At 44.3% G+C, this 19,372-nt stretch overlaps 1 protein-coding gene and 1 pseudogene across 8 annotated transcripts in view; one reads left to right on the top strand and one right to left on the bottom strand.

Moving 5' to 3' along the window:
- Nucleotides 1–310: 310 nt before the first annotated feature.
- Nucleotides 311–19,372, top strand: part of Hectd4 (HECT domain E3 ubiquitin protein ligase 4) — a 177,548-nt gene continuing 158,486 nt past the window's right edge. For all 8 annotated transcript variants that reach the window (XM_036171561.1, XM_036171562.1, XM_036171557.1 and 5 more), the window contains exon 1: nt 311–716. In XM_036171561.1, coding sequence (XP_036027454.1) covers nt 537–716 — 180 coding nt within the window. In that variant the 5' untranslated portion in view covers nt 311–536. The remainder of the gene's footprint in view (nt 717–19,372) is intronic.
- On the bottom strand, nt 13,653–14,401 carry LOC118572564 (annotated as a pseudogene).

Genomic DNA, 19,372 nt, shown 5'->3' with positions numbered 1-19,372 from the left:
TACACCCAGTGTTTCATGAGAGACTGAACTCATTTAAATGATAAACGTGTTGACCCTCCGCGATCCTCCCAGAATAAGGCTCTGGCCTGAGCAACGGGTGCGCACACCTGAGCAAGGAGGAGCGAAGGGGACCCGGGTCGTCTTCTCTCGGGTCCGCAGCCCGCCGCAGATGGCACGGGTGGTAGGGGCACTCAAGAGGTCATGCCTCTGAGCCTCTGCAGGTGGGTTTAGAGCGCCGCCGGGAGGTGGGCGGGGCCAGACGGGCGGGAGGGCGGGGCTTGTATTGTCCGCCCCGCGGGGCATGCCGGGAACCCCGCCCCCAAGATGGCGTCTCACTGACAGTTGGCTGCGGAGCGGCAGAGGCGGATCCTGCTCGTCAGGGCGGCGGCGGGGCCGGGGTCTCCCGGGCCGGGTTTGGCGTGTGGAAGGGATGGCGGCGCGGAACGCCTAGGGCGGTGCCGCGCGGGCGAGGCGGGCGCGGCTGGCGGCCATGGGCTGCTGAGGCGGCGGCGTCTCCGCAGCGCCTTCCCTTAGCCATGGGTTCGTCGGCTGCCGCGGCAGCGGCGGCGGCGGCGGCGGCGGCGGACTCGGCGCAGTGGCTCTCGGTGAAGGAGGAGACCATCTTTCTGCACGACGGGCTTATCCGGGTCACCGACCTGGCCGAGCTGCCCAGCGAGATCCTCGGCGCCCCGGAGGCGGCCGACACCGACCTGGAGGTGAGCGAGGCGCCCTCAGGCCGCGGCAGGTGTGTGCGACTCTCGGGAGCATCTTCGGGCCGCGGCCTGGAGCCCCGGGCAGCCGCCGCCCCGCCGCTCCCCTCCCCCACGCGCCGGGAGTCCCTTGGCGGGCGCGCCCAGGTGGCTGCGCTCCGGAGACCTCTTCTTTTGTATTTTGAACGGTTGCACACGCTCTGCTTCTTTTCAGCCCCCAGCCCTGTGTTGATTTTGTGGGCGCGTGAGTGCACGCGTGTGTGTTGCGGGTTGGGGGGTGGTGGTGGAGACCGAGTGACAGCTGCCAGGCTTCCTCCACCCTAAGCAATCCTGCAACCTGTCTGTGCGGTGCCTCGGATTGACACCCGGGCTTTTGTCAGGGAAGCCCGCGGTGTGGACAGAGAGAAAGGGATGCTACAACCGAGGCCCGGGGAGGGTCAAGGGCGGGTGTGAGGGTGCGTGAGCGTGAGCGTGTGCGTGTGTGTGAGTGTGTGAACACGCGCGCGCGCGTGCGTTTCGGGGTCGCTGAGAAGCCCCGGTCTCAGGAGCGGTGGCAGGTGCATCAGCTAGGCTCAACACTGGTGGTGTTCCCCCCACCCCCATCCACCCCAGGAAATCGAATGTGCATATGGTGGATGGGAACTTTCCACCGACTATGCTCACTTTTGTGTTTGCCTAGAGGTAGGAATGTTGGCTGTCGTGTTTTCATCCAGGCCAGGTGGATGTTGACCCTGCTTCCCCTCCACTTTTGTGGGGTGACATTTTTGGTGTGTAGGATGCATAGAGTGCCGTGAAATTCGTATTGTCGCATAGAGGGTTCCCTGGGGTACGCCGCAGACGGGAGGACCTGTGTGCAGAAAAGTCTTTTGTGTTTTGCGGTTTTTCATGCACTTTGGCATTCAGTACCACCGACATTTATAGAAATGGATTAGAATCCCATTACTGTGTGTTTTTGGAAACGGCAGAGATCCGATCCTGTTCAGCGAGACTCTGGGACGTGCTTGAGATGCGAATGTAGTCCGCTGTGTTCGTGTGTCTGGCTTTGAGGTTGCTTCAGAATTTCCGTTTGTGACTCTTAATTGACATATTTTACAGTCTAGCCACGATAACATGGAAGATATATAAGTTGATAGAGAATTCCTAGCATGGAATCATAATACAATTATGTTTTATTTGGACCTGTTCTATAAAAAGCAAGGTGTGTCTGAGTTAACCACCTGAAAACTCCAGGGCTCTGATGGTATGATGGTGGACTCTTTATTTAATAGGTGCTGCTGTGTAAAGGTGGAAAGTGGATGGATGGATGGTGGTCTTTGTTCCTTGGAGACTAACCTAAATTCCCCAGAGCCCAGACTGTTTGATATATATGCAATTGAATTTTCAGATTAGAAGGAGTAGAACTATTTTAACAACTGAGTTATTCAGTTAATGTTCTCAAAATGTTTACTGTATGTATCCTGAGTGGATTTGTCAGCTATTTCCAGCAGATTCATTTTAAAGGAAAGACTATGACCTAGTACTAGATTAATTCCTCTCCAAAAGGAGCATGTGAATGAGTGTTGCACATTGGGATTAGCAGTAATGGGAACTGTTTTGTTTTCATTCCTTTCCAGACTACAGTATCTGCAGAAGCAAGTAGTCTGCTGTCCACACCCCTATTTAATAATATTCCTTAATTGTATCCCTGAGTCTGTGCTGTCCTGTTAGATTCTAAAAGGACTCTAGGGGCTAAATCTTGTTACTCATTTGCAACAGTTATGTTGTATCTATTGTGTGGTTGTAGCAAGTAAAGAGCAGAGCAGGTGTGCAGTTTGCTCAAGATCTTTATTTTTATTTATTTATTTATTTATTCATTCATTTATTTATTTTTGAGACAGGGTGTCACTCTGTAATCCTGGCTGTCCTGGAACTCTATATAGACTAGGCTGTCCTGGAACTCACAGAGATCTGCTTGTCTCTGCCTCCCAAGTGCTGAGATTAAAGGTGTGCCCACCACACTCAGCCTTAATTTTTTTTAATACTTAGAATTAATTTACAGGGATGCTGAGAATTAATTTACAGGAATTCTGGGGATCTAAACTCCAATCCATTAACCATTGTGCAGTCATTCCAGCTCTAAACTCAGATTTTCATGCTGCAGAGTTAGTGCTCCACCCACAGAGCTGCCTTCCTAACTCCACTTTGTTTCCTGTCCAGCAACTGTTTCTTTTCATGTTTCAGGGAGGGTAGGAGTTTATCAGTGTTTTAAAAGGTATCTTTTGGGGTGCTATCAAGCCTGTGAAGTAGTATCTCCCAGATCTCTCCAGTAGATTCTGAAGGAATAGCAGTGTTCTTCATAGGGTTTTGTTTTTTTGTTTTTCTAGACCATGTAACAGCCCTGGCTGTCCTGGAACTCCCTCTGTAGACCAGGCTGGCCTCAAACTCACATAGATCTGTCTGCCTCTGTCTCCTCAGTGCTGGGATTATTCACAGGGTTTTATAATTATAGAATTCTTCCACTAATGATTTTGAATTATGAATAAGACTGGAACTCAGTTGAATAATTTATGAGGGACAACTCTAATATATAAGACTATAGAGTCACAGAATTTTAGAGTGCAGAAGGGACCTTGAAGATGATGTTTCCCTCATTTTAGAAATTGATCAGGAAGGATTCTGCTGTGGTGGGTGTAACATGTCTAGCTATGGCAGTAAGATGACTTGGGCCTTCTACCTCTGGGTTCCAGTGTTCTTTTTACTCTTGGTGCTTTGTGAGGTTATGTGTCAGGTTAAAAAAAAAAAATCTCAGTAGATAAAATGGACCTGAGCAGAGAATATGGAGTAAATTTTTTTCCTTGTATATTATAAATACACTTTTGAAGGGAAAAAAAAACCAAGCCCACCCAATAATAGTGTTTTCATAATGCAAGTAGTATCTTGTAGATTTAGCAGTAAGTGGGGTCTACTGTTTTGGTTGTTGAGGGCATGGCAGTGGATAAAATGAAAGCTTCCTTCTCTAAAAAGCTTATATTTCAGCAGAAGATGTAGACTACAGCAATAAGTATCTTGCATCACAGCGCCACAGTGCCCTTGGACTGGACTCAGGAACTGTTGGATACCTAAACCCACCAATGCTGAAGCTCTTGTATAAATGATATAGCTTAGCACATTGACTTTGTACAGTTATGTATAAGTCATTGCTTTATGTAGTACAAGGAAGGCAGTCATTACATTGCCTAGGAGATAATGATTAGAAGTACTTTTGTATGTATATATGTTCTGTGCCTGGACACTGCACACAAACAAGGCAGGGATGACATGTTCTAACAGTGATCACTATGGAGAGGAACTTTGAAGTGGTGGGAGGTTACAGAGGGGATGCTTACACATCACTCCATGTGATTGTGTGGATGATTATCTGTTGCTTTTTGGAAATTCCTCCTCCTCCTCTTCTTTTAAGACTGCGTATCAGTATGTAGACCAGGCTGGCTTTGAACTCACAGAGATCTTTCTGCCTCTGCCTGCCCAGTGTAGGTTGTTTTGTTTTTGCTTTGTTTGTTTGTTTGTTTGTTTTTTGAGACAGGGTTTCTCTGTGTAGTTTTGCACCTTTCCTGGAACTCACTTTATAAACCAGGCTGGCCTCGAACTCACAGAGATCTGCCTGACTGTGTCCCAAGTGCTGGGATTAAAGGCATGTGCCACCGCCGCCTGGCCCCAGTGTTTTAAAGGTGTGCGTCACCAGCCCAGCATTTTCCTGAGTATTTTCAATCCACAGTTGGCTGAATGTGAAGATATGGAGCCCACTGGTGTGGAGAACAACTTATGCGCATGTATGTGCCTCTGTGTGTGCTAGTGTACACGTATGTGATGACAAGTGAAAGTGCTGTGGAGAAGATAAGCTAGGTAAAGAGATGGGAGTGCATTTCATATCCAGTGGGCTGGAGAGGAAAGTGCAGGCAGATGAAAGTGCAAGCAGGCTCTTGAGCAGAGTCTGAGGCAGTGGGAGTGGGACATATGGCTGTTGAGTAAAGAGCATCCTATCCAGAGGGGACATCGGGAGCCAAGCATCTCAGAGGAAACTATCCTTAGCTTGTTGGGAGTTCTGAGCCCTTATTCAGAAAGCAGAGGGGAGAGAAGAGAGATGGGAGTCAGGAATGCTGATGAAGTGGGGCCTTGGAAGTGAGGGCTTTGAGTCTCACAGTGAATTAAGAATGCAGAGTGGGGCTTATTTTATATATATTTAAGCTGAGGATCGAACCCAGGGCCTTGCACTTGCTAGGCAAGCGCTCTACCATGGAGCTAAATCCCCAACCCTTTATATTGTTTTAAAAATTAGTAAGCAAGATAATTAATGTCATTGTGACATTTCATACATACGTATTTTGCTTATCTCTCCCCTCCCCTTTTTCTTGTCCTTTGAAAATAGCTGTCTTCTATCTTTGTGATACACATGGTAATCCGGCATTTGGGAAGCTGAAGCAAGGATAGAGAAATTGAGGCCAGCCTTTGTTATATAGGGGATGAGTGTGCATGTGTATTGTCATAGTGATGAGCTTTGTAAAGATCACTTTCAAGTACTCAATGCTCTTTCACCATATTCACTCTTCTCGAACCCTCCCCTCCCTCCCTTCCCTTTCCCTGATAGAAAATGATTATTTAAACATTGAAATAAATATAAACTTAAAGACAAAAGTCTGCAGCTCAGAAGTGATAGTTCATGGGGCTCAGTGGGAGAGCATTTCCACGGCAAGCACATTTCCACTGAACCCCAGGTTCAGTGCCTCCCACCACATATACACAACTCAAATACATTGAAACTTAAATTTCATTTCATAGAACATTAGTGGGTTTTTTTGTTTTTTGTTGTTTTTTTTTTGCCAGAGCTGAGGACTGAACCCAGGGCCTCTTGCTTGCTAGGCAAGCGCTCTACCACTGAGCTAAATCCCCAACTCTGAACATTAGTGTTTTAAATGAAGGTAATCAATAATTTATTGGTTGAAGTTCCAAAAGTTTGCTATTTACTATTTCATATTTATTTTATAAACTCCACCTGGGGACAAGTCTCTCTCTCTTTCTGTCTCTGTCTCTCTGACTCACACGCTTGCACACACACACACTGATAGAGAAGCTATTTTCTCAATGTGTCCAAAATATTTTTTACCCTATAGTTTATTTGTTAAATTTTCTGCATTTATTTATCTGTGTGTCTCTATGTATGTATGTATGTATGTATGTATGTATGTATCTATCTATCTATCTATCTACTACATTTTTTTTTTTGTTTTTGTTTTTTGTGTTTTCGAGTCAGGGCTTCTCTGTGTGGTTTTGGTACCTGTCCTGGATCTCGCTCTGTAGACCAGGCTGGCTGGTCTCAAACTCAGAGATCCGCCTGTCTCTGCCTCTTGAGTACTGGAATTAAAGGCATGAGCCGCCGCCGCCACCACCACCAGGCCCTATCTATTATGTTTATGTGGACTTGAAAGCTAGGGTGTTTGTGTGGAGGTCAGAGGACACTGTGGGAATCAGCTGCCTTCTGACTGGTTGGTTATAGGGATTGAACTCAAGTTGACAGGCTTGGCAGCAAACACTCTGACCCACAGGACTATTTCACTGGTCTAGGTAGAGACTTATTTTAAATTCATACATTTTCAAAATGAGTGGTTCTCATTTTTCTTTTCTTTATTTTTGTGTGTCACTGGAGATCAAATCCATTTTCTGTAACTGCTCATGGAATGCAAGCACTCTGTTCCTAAGCTCCATCTTGAGTCCTGCTTCTCATGGTTGTTGGTTGTGAGGACTTCCTCTCCTCCCTCATCCAGTAACACACTCTCCTCACCAGACTGATTTAAAAAAAAAAAAAAAAAGATTTTATTTAATTAAAAATATTTTAAAGATTTCTTTCTTTCTTTATGTGTCTGAGGTTTGCCTGTGTGTGCAGTGCCTAGGGAACTCGGAAGAGGGCATCATATTTCCTAGAACTGGAGTTGCAGATGATTACAAGTCATCAATCACATGGGTGCTGGGAACTGAACCTAGGCCCTCTGAAAGAACAAGAACCCTTAGCCACTGAGCCATCTCTCCAGCCCCCATACAAAGATTTAAACATGAAAGTTTATGTAAATTTTGTAACTGCCTCAAGCTGGAAACATTCCAAATGTCCAACAGGTGAAGAGATAAACAAGTATGGAATATCTATACAGTGGAATAAAAGCAATAGAAAGTCATGTTCTGGGGTTGGGGATTTAGCTCAGTGGTAGAGCGCTTTCCTAGCAAGCACGAGGCCCTGGGTTTGGTCCTCAGCTCCAGGAAAAAAAAAAAAAAAGTCATGTTCTGTTGCTAGTGCATGGGTTTATGCTGGGTGCTAGAGACCAGACACAGCATCCACTGTAAGATTTCATTTGTATGAGATTCTAGAAAATACAAACTAGTCTGTGATGACTGCCTGGAGAGAAAGAGGAGGGCTGGGGAGGACTTGGGGGGATGATAGAGGAACATGAGGAGACTTCTGAGGTGTTGGGTGTTTTGGTTGTGGTATCATTTCATGTTCATATGTATATGTGTCAAAACAACTCAGATCCTACAGTTTAAATATGTGCAGTTTATTGTATGCCAATTATACTTCAGTAAGCAAACACAATCTCCACATGCCCAGAGTGTGTTCTGGGTACTGTTTGGGAAGTGAAAAGCAGCAGAGTTTTGTGTGTTGTTTGTTTTGCTGTTTAAGAGAAGAACATTTGGGTTTGGAGCTGCTCAGCTGAAGCAGCCAAGACTTTGTGTGCTGTGACATGCACACGGAACCTTCCGGACAAGGTTCAGGCTTTATTTAGTCTGTTCTGGGATGCTATTAGCCCTGTGGAAGAGTTCAGAGCCGAGCTTCTGGAATTCAGATTTTAGCATGGGGAGATAATGCATAAACTGTCCTCGTTCACCAGTAGTTTCTTCTTGGCACACTGCCATTAAGCACTGATGCAGGTTACTCGTGTTCTGTGAACTTGGATGAAAGGCTCAGCAAGCCAGAGCATGAAGTAAGGATGAAGATGTGAGGATTGTCAGGGGCAGTATGGCCAAGGGTTGAAAGTCACATCTTGTTGTTTTGAGATGGGGTCTTATATAGATAGCCCCAGCTGGCCTTGAACTTGATAGGTAGCTGAGGATGACCTTGGTCTTCCTGCCTCTCCAGAGTTCTGGCAATGGGGTTACAGGTGTGCACCACCACAGTCAGCTTGGTATAACATCTTTGTCAGCACTGTCAACACTTCTGCCACCACTATGGCAATAGCACATTGTACCAGGCTTTTGTGAAATTCTTCATGGCTATTGTCGAATTTAATCTCCATCCACAAAAGCCATCTGAGGTTGGTTATTATCTACCCCCATCCCCAGTGCAGAAACTGTGGTGTAAATAAAATTAAGTAACCTGACAGAGATCTGAGATCATAGGGGCAATGCAGAGGCTGGGATCTGTTTGGCTCCAGCCTGGGTTCATGTTCTTAACATAGTGACAGCTATTGTTTTAGAAATGTCTGGTCTGAGTGTAGCTCATTGGCAGAGTGCTTGCCTCATGCACACAAAGCCCTGGGTTTTATTCCTAGCGCTGCATAAACCAGCATCGTGACACTCTTCTTTAATCCTAGCTTTCAGGAAGTAGGGACAAGAGGATCAGACATTTAAGGTCATTCTTGGCTGCACATCAAGCTTAAAGCTAGCCTGGGCTACTGAGACTATCTCCAAAAATAAACACATTACAAAAATCTATTGCTCAGATGTGGTGGTACATGACCACAACCCCTGCACTCGGGAGACTGAGGCAAGAGAATTGCTCTAAGTCAGAGGCCTGCCGGGGCCACATAGTGAGACAAGCTGGGCATGGCAATGCATCCTTATAACCCTGCACTTGGGAAGCGAGGCAGGATTGCCACGAGTTCTAGTCAGCCTGGACTATAGAGCCTAGACCCTGTCTCAGTGCTCCCTGCCCCACCACAACAAAAATGTATCTTATTACTTTTTGGTAAGATGCTATGTTGCTGTTTCTGGAAAGTTCTTTTATGCATATCTGTCAGCTGGCCACTGAAAGTCAAACCATCTTACCTACATATTTCTTTTTCTAGCAGCGGAGATAGGTGTTTTTAGTTTTTTAGCAGCAGAGATAGGTTTTTTTAGTGATCCCCCTGCAATTTTCTTGCCTCACAACTTAGTTACAGTGTGGTGAGGTGCATGAGATAATAACTGGTCTTCACTTCAGTCTTTCTCCTATTGTATGTTCAAAGGCTTTCTAAATAAATCAGCTCTAATTATTTGTGTTCTTGGCTTCCATATTGACTGTCCCTGTTGGGTATGGCTCCTGGGTGGATGTCGTGTACCTGTTCTTTCCTAGGCTGTAGGTGCCTGTGTGTCAGTTATGTGCAAGGACTATCAGTTTCCCAAAGCATCTTTTCTCTTTCCTCCCCTACTCCCATCTTCCTTTACAGCAGTGGTTATGGGGTGAACACAAGGAGTGTAGCCTGCTTCACAAGATGTTTAGTCAGTGGTTCCTAAGGAACATAAATAACAGCACGTGACCAACTATGGTTATTTCTAAAGGAGAGGAGGAGGCTGCAGGAATTAAATAATTGCTACTTTTTGTTTGTTTGTTTTGTTTGTTTGTTTGATCAGGTTGGTCTGGAACTCACAGAGATCCTCCTGCCTCTCCAGTACTGGGATTAAGGGAATGTGCCACCATGCCTGGCATATAACTGACATTTCTGATCCCTAGATGATCAAATTCTCTCCATCCCACATTCTTAGCATAACCTCATGTGCAAAGTCTCCTTTGCCATATCTATACCTTCTAGAGATTGGGACAGGGACATTTCAGAAGGTGCCTTTTTCAAGCTTAGCACAGTGGGTATTTTGGTTGTTTCTTACTATTAAAACCAGTCCTTTGGGTCTCTTTCTGTATGTCTGTATTGCATGAAGGAGTGTTTCTCTAGGGTAGATTTAAGACATTGAGGTGGCCATTGTAAATTTTAATGGATACTGCCAAATCAATTTCCCAAGTGGCTGTACCTGTAGTCAGAAGTTTTCCTGTGTCCTGTCCATTCTCAAAGTGCTCAGACCCAAGTAAACACACAGAGGCTTATATTAATTATGAATTGGATGGCCTATGGCTCTAGCTACTTGCTAGCTAGCTCTTATATCTTAAATTAACCCATTTCTATTAATCTATGCTTTGCCATGTATTCCATGGCTTTTCCAGTCTGCTAGCATGTTGTTCATTGGGTGGCAGGCTAGTGTCTCTCCCCACCTTCCTCCTGTCTCCCTGCTTGCATTTCCCATCTGCCTCTAAGCTGCCTTGCCATAGGCCAAAAGAACTTTATTTACTAGCCAATGGGAGCAACACATATTCACAGCATACAGAGAGACATCCCACATGACAGGTGGATGGATCTCTGTGAGTTTGAGGTCAGCCTGGTCTACAGAGTGAGTTCCAGGACAGCCAGGGCTATACAGTGTAACTATGTCTTAAAAAGCCAAAGTAGGCCAGGTGGTGGTAGCACATGCCTGTAATCCCGGCACTTGGGAGGCAGAGGCAGGTGGATCTCTGTGAGTTCGAGGCCAGCCTGGTCTACAGAGTAAGATCCAGGACAGGCTCCAAAGCTACAGAGAAACCCTGTCTCGAAAAACAAAAACAAACAAACAAACAAACAAACAAACAAACAAAGCCAAAATAAAGAAGATAAATAAATAAATAAAATTTTGTTGTTACTGTGTGTGTTATATGGGGTATATGTGAGCAGATACAGGTATAACATAGTACATGTGTGGAGGTCAGAGGAGTTGGATTATTTCCCCCTTCATTGTGTTCCAGGGATAAAACTCACGTTGTCAGGCTTTTGTGGCAGGTGCTTTTACCCACCCACTGTTTGCCCTTAATTGCCCCTTCCCCCCTTTTTTATTTTGGAGACAGGGTGGGTTTTTCTGTGTATCCCTGGCTGCCCTGCAACTCGCTCTGTATATCAGACTGGCCTGGAACTCACAAAGGTCTATCTGACTCTACCTTTCAAGTATTGAGATTAAATGATTTTTTTTTAATCTTATCATTGATGTTTTGCCTGTATGCATGTCTGTGTGAGGGTGTTGGAAGCGCTATAACTAGAGTCATAGACAGGTGTGCACTGCCATGTGGGTACCGGGAATTGAACCCAGGTCCTTTAGAAGAGCAGCCAGTGAGTGTTCTTAACCATTGAGCCATCTCTCCAGCCCTGAGATTAAATGATTTTTCTAATTAATTAATTAATTAATTAATTTATTTATTTATTTATTTTTGAGCTGAGGAGCAAACCCAGGGCCTTGCGCTTGCTAGGCAAGTACTCTACCACTGAGCTAAATCCCCAACCTGATTTTTTTTTTTTTAAATCTTAGTATTTATCTGTTTGAATTGCAAGTTTGTTGTGATATGTTGTTACAAAATATCACTATTAACAGTGTTAGGTCTCAAACACTGGACAAATGAAAGTCTGAGATGTCTATTTAACATATCAAAGCGGACCTGGCCTCCAGGTTCTCCCTGCATCCCTCAGTTCCTACCTGTTACAGGACCCTCCAGCCTGGCACACCCCAGCCCCACCCTAAACTTCTCCAGCCCAGAGACTGGGCTGCTCTTCCCCCGGCTGCCCTTTCCTATATAATCCAGCTGTTTTGGTTACCTGCTCTCTTTTGATCTACCTTTACCTTTCTGGTCTCTTGGTCTCCTCCTCCTCCTCTCTCCCCGCCCCCTCTCCTCACATGGCCTGGCTCAGTCTAGCCATGTCCCCTCTGGACTTTCCAAGGTATCCCTGCCTCCGACTCTGTTCTCCCTTTTATCTACAATAAACTTTCTCCTCCACCATACCTAGGAGCAGCCATATCCTTTCCTTTATTATTATTATTTTTTATTTATCTGGCTCTGAAACCCAGGACCAGTCATGTCCTTCTTTTTCATTTCTTTTTCTCATCAGACAGGTCATAACATAAAGGCATATTTATAATGCCATATGATTTCTCTCTCAGTGTTATTGACTATTTGTGTGGAACTTTGAAGTTCATGTTCCATGATGGGATACTTTGCAGTGCATCTGAATCCCCAGTGTTTTACCCCAACATTTGCATTACTAGGTCAAAGCATTGTGTGTGGCAATTTTAGGTTAGCAGTAAGGAATTGCATAATTTGCAAACTATTTCATGCAAATTTTAGGTTTAGGAACTCTAACAACTGCAGATGCTTCATTTTAGTAGTGGTTTTATGCTAACCAAATATTGACATTTGGTTTATGTTTATAATGGTGTCTTGTGTTCTGTATGTGCTTTGTGTGTATTTGTGGTTTGCATTATTGATTACAGATGCACAAAGTCTAATGCCATACATGTAGTTATTTACTGGATGGCACAGAAACCAGGACCTCTTGTGTCCTGTGACTGTTGATGCATTTGCTTTGTTTTGCTCCTGCCCTTTGTCCCTCTCCTCCCCCTCTCCCTTCCTTCATTCCCACTTGTCTCTTTCTGAGACAAGGCCTTGCTTATATAGACCAGGCCAACCTTCAACTCATGATCATCTTCCTTTTTTTTTTTGTTTTTGTTTTTGTTTTTTGAGGCAGGGTTTCTCTGTGTAGCTTTGTGCCTTTCTTGGAACTCACTCTGTAGTCCAGGCTAGCCTTGAACTCACAGAGGTCTGCCTGACTCAGCTTCCTGAGTGCTGGGATTAAAGGCGTGCACCACCACTGCCTGTGATCGTCTTCCTTTAGCCTCCTGATTTTATGAGTGTGTGTCGCCAGACCCTGCAATATGTGCTTTAGTTTGTTAGTTTTGTTTGTTTGTTTTTTAAGTTTTTTGTTTTGTTTTATTTTGTTTTGTTGAGACAGGGTTTCTCTGTAGCTTTGGAGCCTTTCCTGGAACTCGCTTTGTAGCCCAGGCTGGCCTCGAACTCATAGAGATCCGCCTGCCTCTGCCTCCTGAGTAACAGTACCTATGATTTCTACTGGTTACAAAGTCACAGCTCCCACTTCATCCGTTTCACTCATAACTGAAGAAAATGCTGAGTTTCAGCTCAGAGTATGTGAAATTCTCACCCAACTTCACAGAACCCTGAATTCTATTCAAATTAAAAATTCCTGAGGAGCCTTGGCGTGATTCCATCCTGCATGTCTGTTCTGAGGAGCAGTAGGCAGTTTCCTCCGACTTGACAAGGATGATGAGGATGATGATGATGATGATTTTGATGATGAGGAAGCTGAAGAAAAAGTTCCAGTGAAGAAATCTGTACGAGATGCCCCAGCCAAAAATGCACAAAAAAAGCCACCACCGCCCGGTTTGTGTGTGCTTTTCTTTTCTTTTCTTTTTTTTTTTTTTTGAGCTGAGGATCGAACCCAGGGCCTTGCGCTTGCTAGGCAAGCACTCTACCACTGAGCTAAATCCCCAACCCATGTGTGCTTTTCTTAACATTGAGTTGAACTAATTACCAAGGTTAAAGAAGACTGCATCAGGGTCTGCATTCAAACATGGGCACATTTAATAGGAAGATTTTATTATCCCCACCTCGCTTCTCTGCATTACCAAGGCATTGCAGGGCGGAAAGGTAAAAATGTATTTTTGAGATCCTTAGAGGAAACTTCTCCCCAGGTGACCTATATAAACAAAAGTTTCTTTTTCCTCAGGGATTTTTTTTTTTCCGTTCATTCAAAAATTTATTGAGCAGCTAAGGATACAAAGGTATTAAAACATGGTCAGAGATGACCACGCGCACGTGTAGAAAGCAGTAAAGTTCTCTGCATCACAAGAATGAAAGAAAAATACTTTAGGAAAACAAGAGCTTGCCTCCAGCGTGCAATGCAGGAATGGATGGCCAATCAGGAAGGGCATTGAGATGAAACTAGAAGACTTCAGTCTGGATTGTTGATGGTACTCAGTATGCACCATGTTTGGTTTCCTTTTCCTCTCCCATCTTTGGGCTTAATTTATCAGCAGTGTCCAGACTGTGCAATGCGCTTTTTCTATACTTGCTTGCATTTTTGCCGTAATATCTTCCACAGAACTAGGGCTTTGGGTGTTTTAGTTTGTTCCTGTTCTTTTGAAGGACTCTTGACCCTTTGATCTTGGTGTTGATGGTTTCCTATTTTGGTTTGATTTTTGTGCATTTTTGGCTGGGGCATCTCGTACAGATTTCTTCACTGAAACTTTTTCTTCAGCTCCCTCATCATCAAAATCATCATCATCATCGTCATCCTCATCATCCTCGTCAAGTTTTACTTTTTTCTGGGGAACCTTGTTACCACCTCCAGGAGCAGATCGTTTTCCAGATATACTTAAGAGTTTCACATCCTCCTCATCTTCATCTTCTGACTCTGCATCTTCCTCCACAGCTACTAGGTGCTGTCCACGAATGTGCACAGGCCCTGAACCACACTTCAACCTTAAGACCACAGGTGGTGTAATTTCAAAGCCCCCAAGAGAAGCTGTTGGTTGTACAGACATTTTCAAAGTTGCCAGTGTTACTTTGATTGGACTGCCTTCATAGTACGTTGCTTCTGCCTCTAGGATGTGTAACTCGTCTTTTGCCCCACCCCTAACTAGTGATAACTGGTGCTCATTCTCATCATTATCCACCTTAAAGTGATCATCCTTGTCAGTGTTTAGTTCACAACTGAAAAGGTAGTTCTAGTCCTGAGAGGGCTCCTGTCCACGTCCATTGAGTCTTCCATGAGGTGGAGGCGCACACTTCGGTGTGAGAAGTCAGATGGAGGAAACTGCCTACTGCTCCTCAGAACAGACACACAGGACGGAATCACACCAGGGCTCCTCAGGGATTTTTAATGTGAATAGAATTCAGGGTTCTGTGAAGTTGGGTGAGAATTTCACATACTCTGAGCTGAAACTCAGCATTTTCTTCAGTTATGAGTGAAACGGATGAAGTGGGAGCTGTGACTTTGTAACCAGTAGAAATCATAGGTACTGTCACATCCATGGAGTCTGTGTATGAGCTGGCTTGTAATGCTGTTTATGTTTGCTGTTGCTTAAGAAGGTTGTGGTTCTGCCTAGAGCTTGTTCAGTGTGCTGATATGTACAGGGCCTATGTGATAACACCAGCATGGGAAGCTTGTTTCTTTGGCTAGTTCTGGTAATTATATTTCACTATGACAGGGTTCCCGTGTTTTGTTTTGCTTTTTTTACCCCAAATGCTGAAGATTATACCCAGAGCCTTGTGCATGCCAGGCAAGCTCTCTAAATTGAAAGGTAACCCTAGTCCTTAGTCCATGTAGTTAATTTTTGACTCATTTAAAATTGTTACCTGGGAAAGGCCCATAGGCATCCCAACTGGAAATGAGTAAACAGACTCTTTCTCCATGTCTCCCTCATTTTAGTCCAAGTTTATGAAGAACATATGATGTGCAATTGTTTGATGTACAAATGACTACACATCTGGAAACCTCTGTATAGTTTCTGTGGTAGTAAATGTTACCTTTCTGTAAACTTTCTATGACCTGTTGATATTGAGCAGGACTGGATTTCTTGGGTGATCTGTCTGACTTCCTTCCATTTGCAAAACATTGTACCATTAGCAAGGAAGCTGTTTTTGTCTCTTTCTTTTGTCCCTTTGAATCAGGGTGTGAGATGTGGCCCAGATTGATCTGGAACTCGCCATTTCCCTGTCTCAGTTTGCAGGTGCTTTAGGTATGTCTCATCTAACCCCTGCTAACAAAGCTATTTTTTTGTTTGTTTTTTGTTTTTCAAGACAGGGTTTCTCTGTTTAGTTTTGGCTGTCCTGGAACTCGCTCTGTAGAACAGGCTGGCCTTGAACTCATAAAGATCCTCCTGGCTCTGCTTCCCCAGTGCTGAGATTAAAGGCGTGCACCACCATCGCCTGGCTTTACTTTATGTTTAAGGTTGCTTTGCTTGCATGTATGTTTGTGCACCACCTGTGTGCCTGGTGTCCTTGGAGGCCAGAGGAGCTCTAGATCTAGAGCTGGAGAGATGGTTGTGAGCAGCAATGTGGGTTCTGGGATTCTAATCCTGATTCTCTGTAAAAGTAGCCAGAGCTCTTGACTGCTGACACATCTGTCTGGCCCTAACTGTCCTGGAACTCCCTCTGTAGACCAGGCTGGCCATGAACTCACAGAGATCCACCTGCCTCCACTTCCCGAGTGCTGGGATTAAAGGCGTGCACCACTACAGACCAGCTCCAGGAAGCAATTTTTTAAAAGAAGATAAAACAGCTAATAATAATAATAATAATAGCATCTCTCCCACCCTTGCCCCTGCCCCTTTGGTTTACTGAGACAGGGTCTCTTTCAGCCCAGACTGGCCTCTAACTTACTGTGTAGCTTGAGCTCCTGAACTGTTAGCCTCCACTTCCCAAGTGCTTGGGTTACAGTCCTGAGCCATAATATAATACCCTTTGTTGGAGTCTTGGACTTCTAAGGAAGAGCCTTTCCAACAGTGTCCTTGTGGTTGCCACCTGGGAGAAGTGGTTTAAGATGAGACACTCCACTGTCATCTGTGTAGAATACAGTCATACAGCTGTGCTTTCTTCATCCTTCAAAGCATGCTTTTATATTTGTGTTGTCGAGGTTCTTTACCAGAACACCTTCCAGAATTCTGCAGCCCTGTTGTCACTGCTGTCCACAGGCAGCTGTTAGTGCTTGAAATGTGGTTGGTCAGTGCTCTATCCCCCCCCCCCCCAGAACTATGTTCTCTGTTGTCAACCAAAGTCCAACCAGATTACCACCTTAATGACTAGGGATACAGTACGGTTTAGTTTGTTTGATACAAGGTGTCATTGTGTAGCCCTAGCTGTCCTGAAATTCCCTAGGTAGGTCAGACTAGCCTTAAACTTGTGGTGTTCCTTCTGCCTTGGAGTCCACTAGTGCTGGTATTAGAGGAGTGCGCCACTATGCCCAGCCTCTCTAAGTCTTTCTATTTGGTACCACACCTCCCCCTTCCTGCTTCTGGAGCTAAGTGATAAATATGTATCTGCGTAGTACTGGCATCTTCATGCACAGTACAGCAGATGTTCTGGTTTTGTCCCCATTCCCCCCCCATCCCCAGTACAAAGTTTGTGTAGTCTTGTCTGTCCTGGAATGCCCTTTGTAGCCCAGGCTACAGAGATCCTCCTGCCTCGTCCTTTTAAGTGCTAGGATCAAAGGTGTTTGCCACCACTGGCGGATACAAATGTTCTGTTGTATGCTTTGAGCATCATTTGGATTAGGTGCTTTTTTTTTTTTCCCCTTGGTAGTTTCCAGGGCCTTGCTCATTCAAGGTAGATGTATCATTAAGCTGCTCTTCATCCCTGCCTGTCATTTTTGGAGTGCACACCATGAGCGGCACAGACTGTCATTCCTAGGGATTTAAAGGATGATGATGTACTTAGTGACAACCTGGAACTTCACACTGAAGGAATATTTGGGGGTTGTGGATGGACATGGAAGGAACTAGGTATAAATAACAACAACATATCTAGATGACTTTTAGTCCAGCACTGCCACTTACCAGAACTACTCCTTGGAGCCGGGCCTGTAGCTCCTTTGGTAAAATGCTTGCCTAGCATGTTTGAGGTCCTGGGTTCCATCCCCAGCATCATATAAAATTGGATATGTTGAATATGTTATACCTGTAATTTGAGCACTCAGGAGGTGGAAGCAGGAGGATAAGACATTACAAATCATCCTTGGTGCCAGGTGGTGGTGGCACATGCCCTTAATCCTAGCACTCAAGAGGCAGAGGCAGAGGGATCTCAAGAGGCAGCCTCATCCACGGAGGGAGTTCCAGGACAGCCAGGGCTACACAGAGAAACCCTGTCTTAAAACAAAACAAACAACAACAAAATCATCGTTGGCTACAAAGTAAGTTTGAGGCCAGCCTGGGCTACATGAGACATTATCTCAAAACAAAAGCAACTAAAATCTTCTACTTCTTGTTTATGAAATATTTTCCTGTGAGGGTAAATGATAGTTATAAATGAATGAAATAAACGAAGCAACTTACCCAGAATAGCAACTAGCACATGACATTTAATAATAACACCATATGTGGCAAGCTTTGATATTGAAACACCCGTTATAATTCAAATACTGGATTCTTCAGTTGACATGGTACATTCTAAAATCATGCAGTAGCATGGATTAATAGCTATCTCTCAATTTCTTTAAAACTTTGAAAAATTAGGTTATTGTTTTTATTGATAGTTAAATATGTATGTACTGCCTTGGTTTTACTTCAACAGGAATAAATATTGTTGGTTATTTTTACTATAAACACATGGGGCAAAGTGTAATTTATTCCTGCAGGCTGAACTTCAAGAATTTTTATAAAGGGATCTCTTATATATTCTAATATTTTCCTTTCTCTCCGTTGGCTTTTTTTTTTTTTTTCTGTGTTGACATATCAGGTCATTCAAGATATTTAATTATTGAGAATTGCCCCTCAGGGAAACATCATGCTGGGATGATGATGCTTCCAACACGGATTCTTTGGTGACAGAAATTCTTTGATGATAGAAAATGTTTAAGTGTTAAAAGTTCTTCCATGTGTTCATACATTCATTAGGCCATCTGCAGATGCAGATCAGGTATGCAGTGTGGTCTCTTAGTCGTGTCCATTGGTATTTAAAGCAGAAGGTCTCATTATGTAACCCAGGCTGGCTCAGAACTTTGCTATGTAGCAGAAGCTGTCCTTGCATTCTTCCTCCTCCTGTAACCCCTCCTAAGTACCGAGATCACAGGCATGTGCCTCCATGACTAGTTTATGTGGTACTGGGGGTCAAAACCTGGGCTTCCTGTGTACTAGTCAAGTGCTCTACCAACTGAACTACATCTCTTGGCCCAACTCTGTTTTCAAACACAAATCACTTAAAAAAAAAAAAAAATCACCCCCCCCCCCCCCCCCCCCCCCGTGGTGTCAGTGGGAAAGATGTTATCTAGAGGGCTCAGGGGGTAAAGGTACTTGTCTAAGTCTGGTGACATGAGGTTGATCCCTGGAACTGTGTAAAGGCGGACTTCACAGACATGTCTTGACTGCCACTAGTGTACAGTGGCACATGTATGCCCCCACAAACATATACACATACACATCACACACAGCAACAATAAACAAAATATGAATTTGCCCTTATGTTGAAGAGAAAGATACACACAGAAATATAATACATGGTAGGCTAGAGGACTCCAATTCTGTTAACATCTCCCATGTGGAGTGGCTAACAACTGCCTGTAATTCCAGCTCCAGGAGATTAGTCTCTCCTCTGGTCTCCAAGTGCACCCACACTCATGTGTACAGACCCATACACAAACACATATATAAACATATTATCCTGGCTGTTTTGTTTGGCTTTTTTTTTTTTTTTTCCAGCTTGATATAAGAGTTATCTGGGATCACAAATATAATAAATAAAAAAAAAAAAAAGGAGAAAAAAAAAAGAGTTATCTGGGAAAAGGAACTTCAATTAAGAAAATGCCTCCATCAGATTGCCTGTAGGAGGTCTATAGAGATTTTTTTGATTAATGATTGATGTGAGAGGGCCCAGCTCACTGCAGGAAATGCCACGACTAGGCAGGTGGTCCTGGGTAGTATAAGAAACAAGCTGGGACTGATGAGATGGCTCAGTGGGTAAAGTGCTTGCCACACGAACATGAGGACCTGAGTTCAATTCTGGGCACCACATAAAAAGCCAGGTATGT

This window comes from Onychomys torridus, chromosome 22, assembly GCF_903995425.1.
Source record: "Onychomys torridus chromosome 22, mOncTor1.1, whole genome shotgun sequence".
Lineage (NCBI taxonomy): Eukaryota > Metazoa > Chordata > Mammalia > Rodentia > Cricetidae > Onychomys > Onychomys torridus.
The sequence above is the reverse complement of the archived record's forward strand: the minus strand, read 5'-3'. Positions and strand labels throughout refer to the sequence as shown.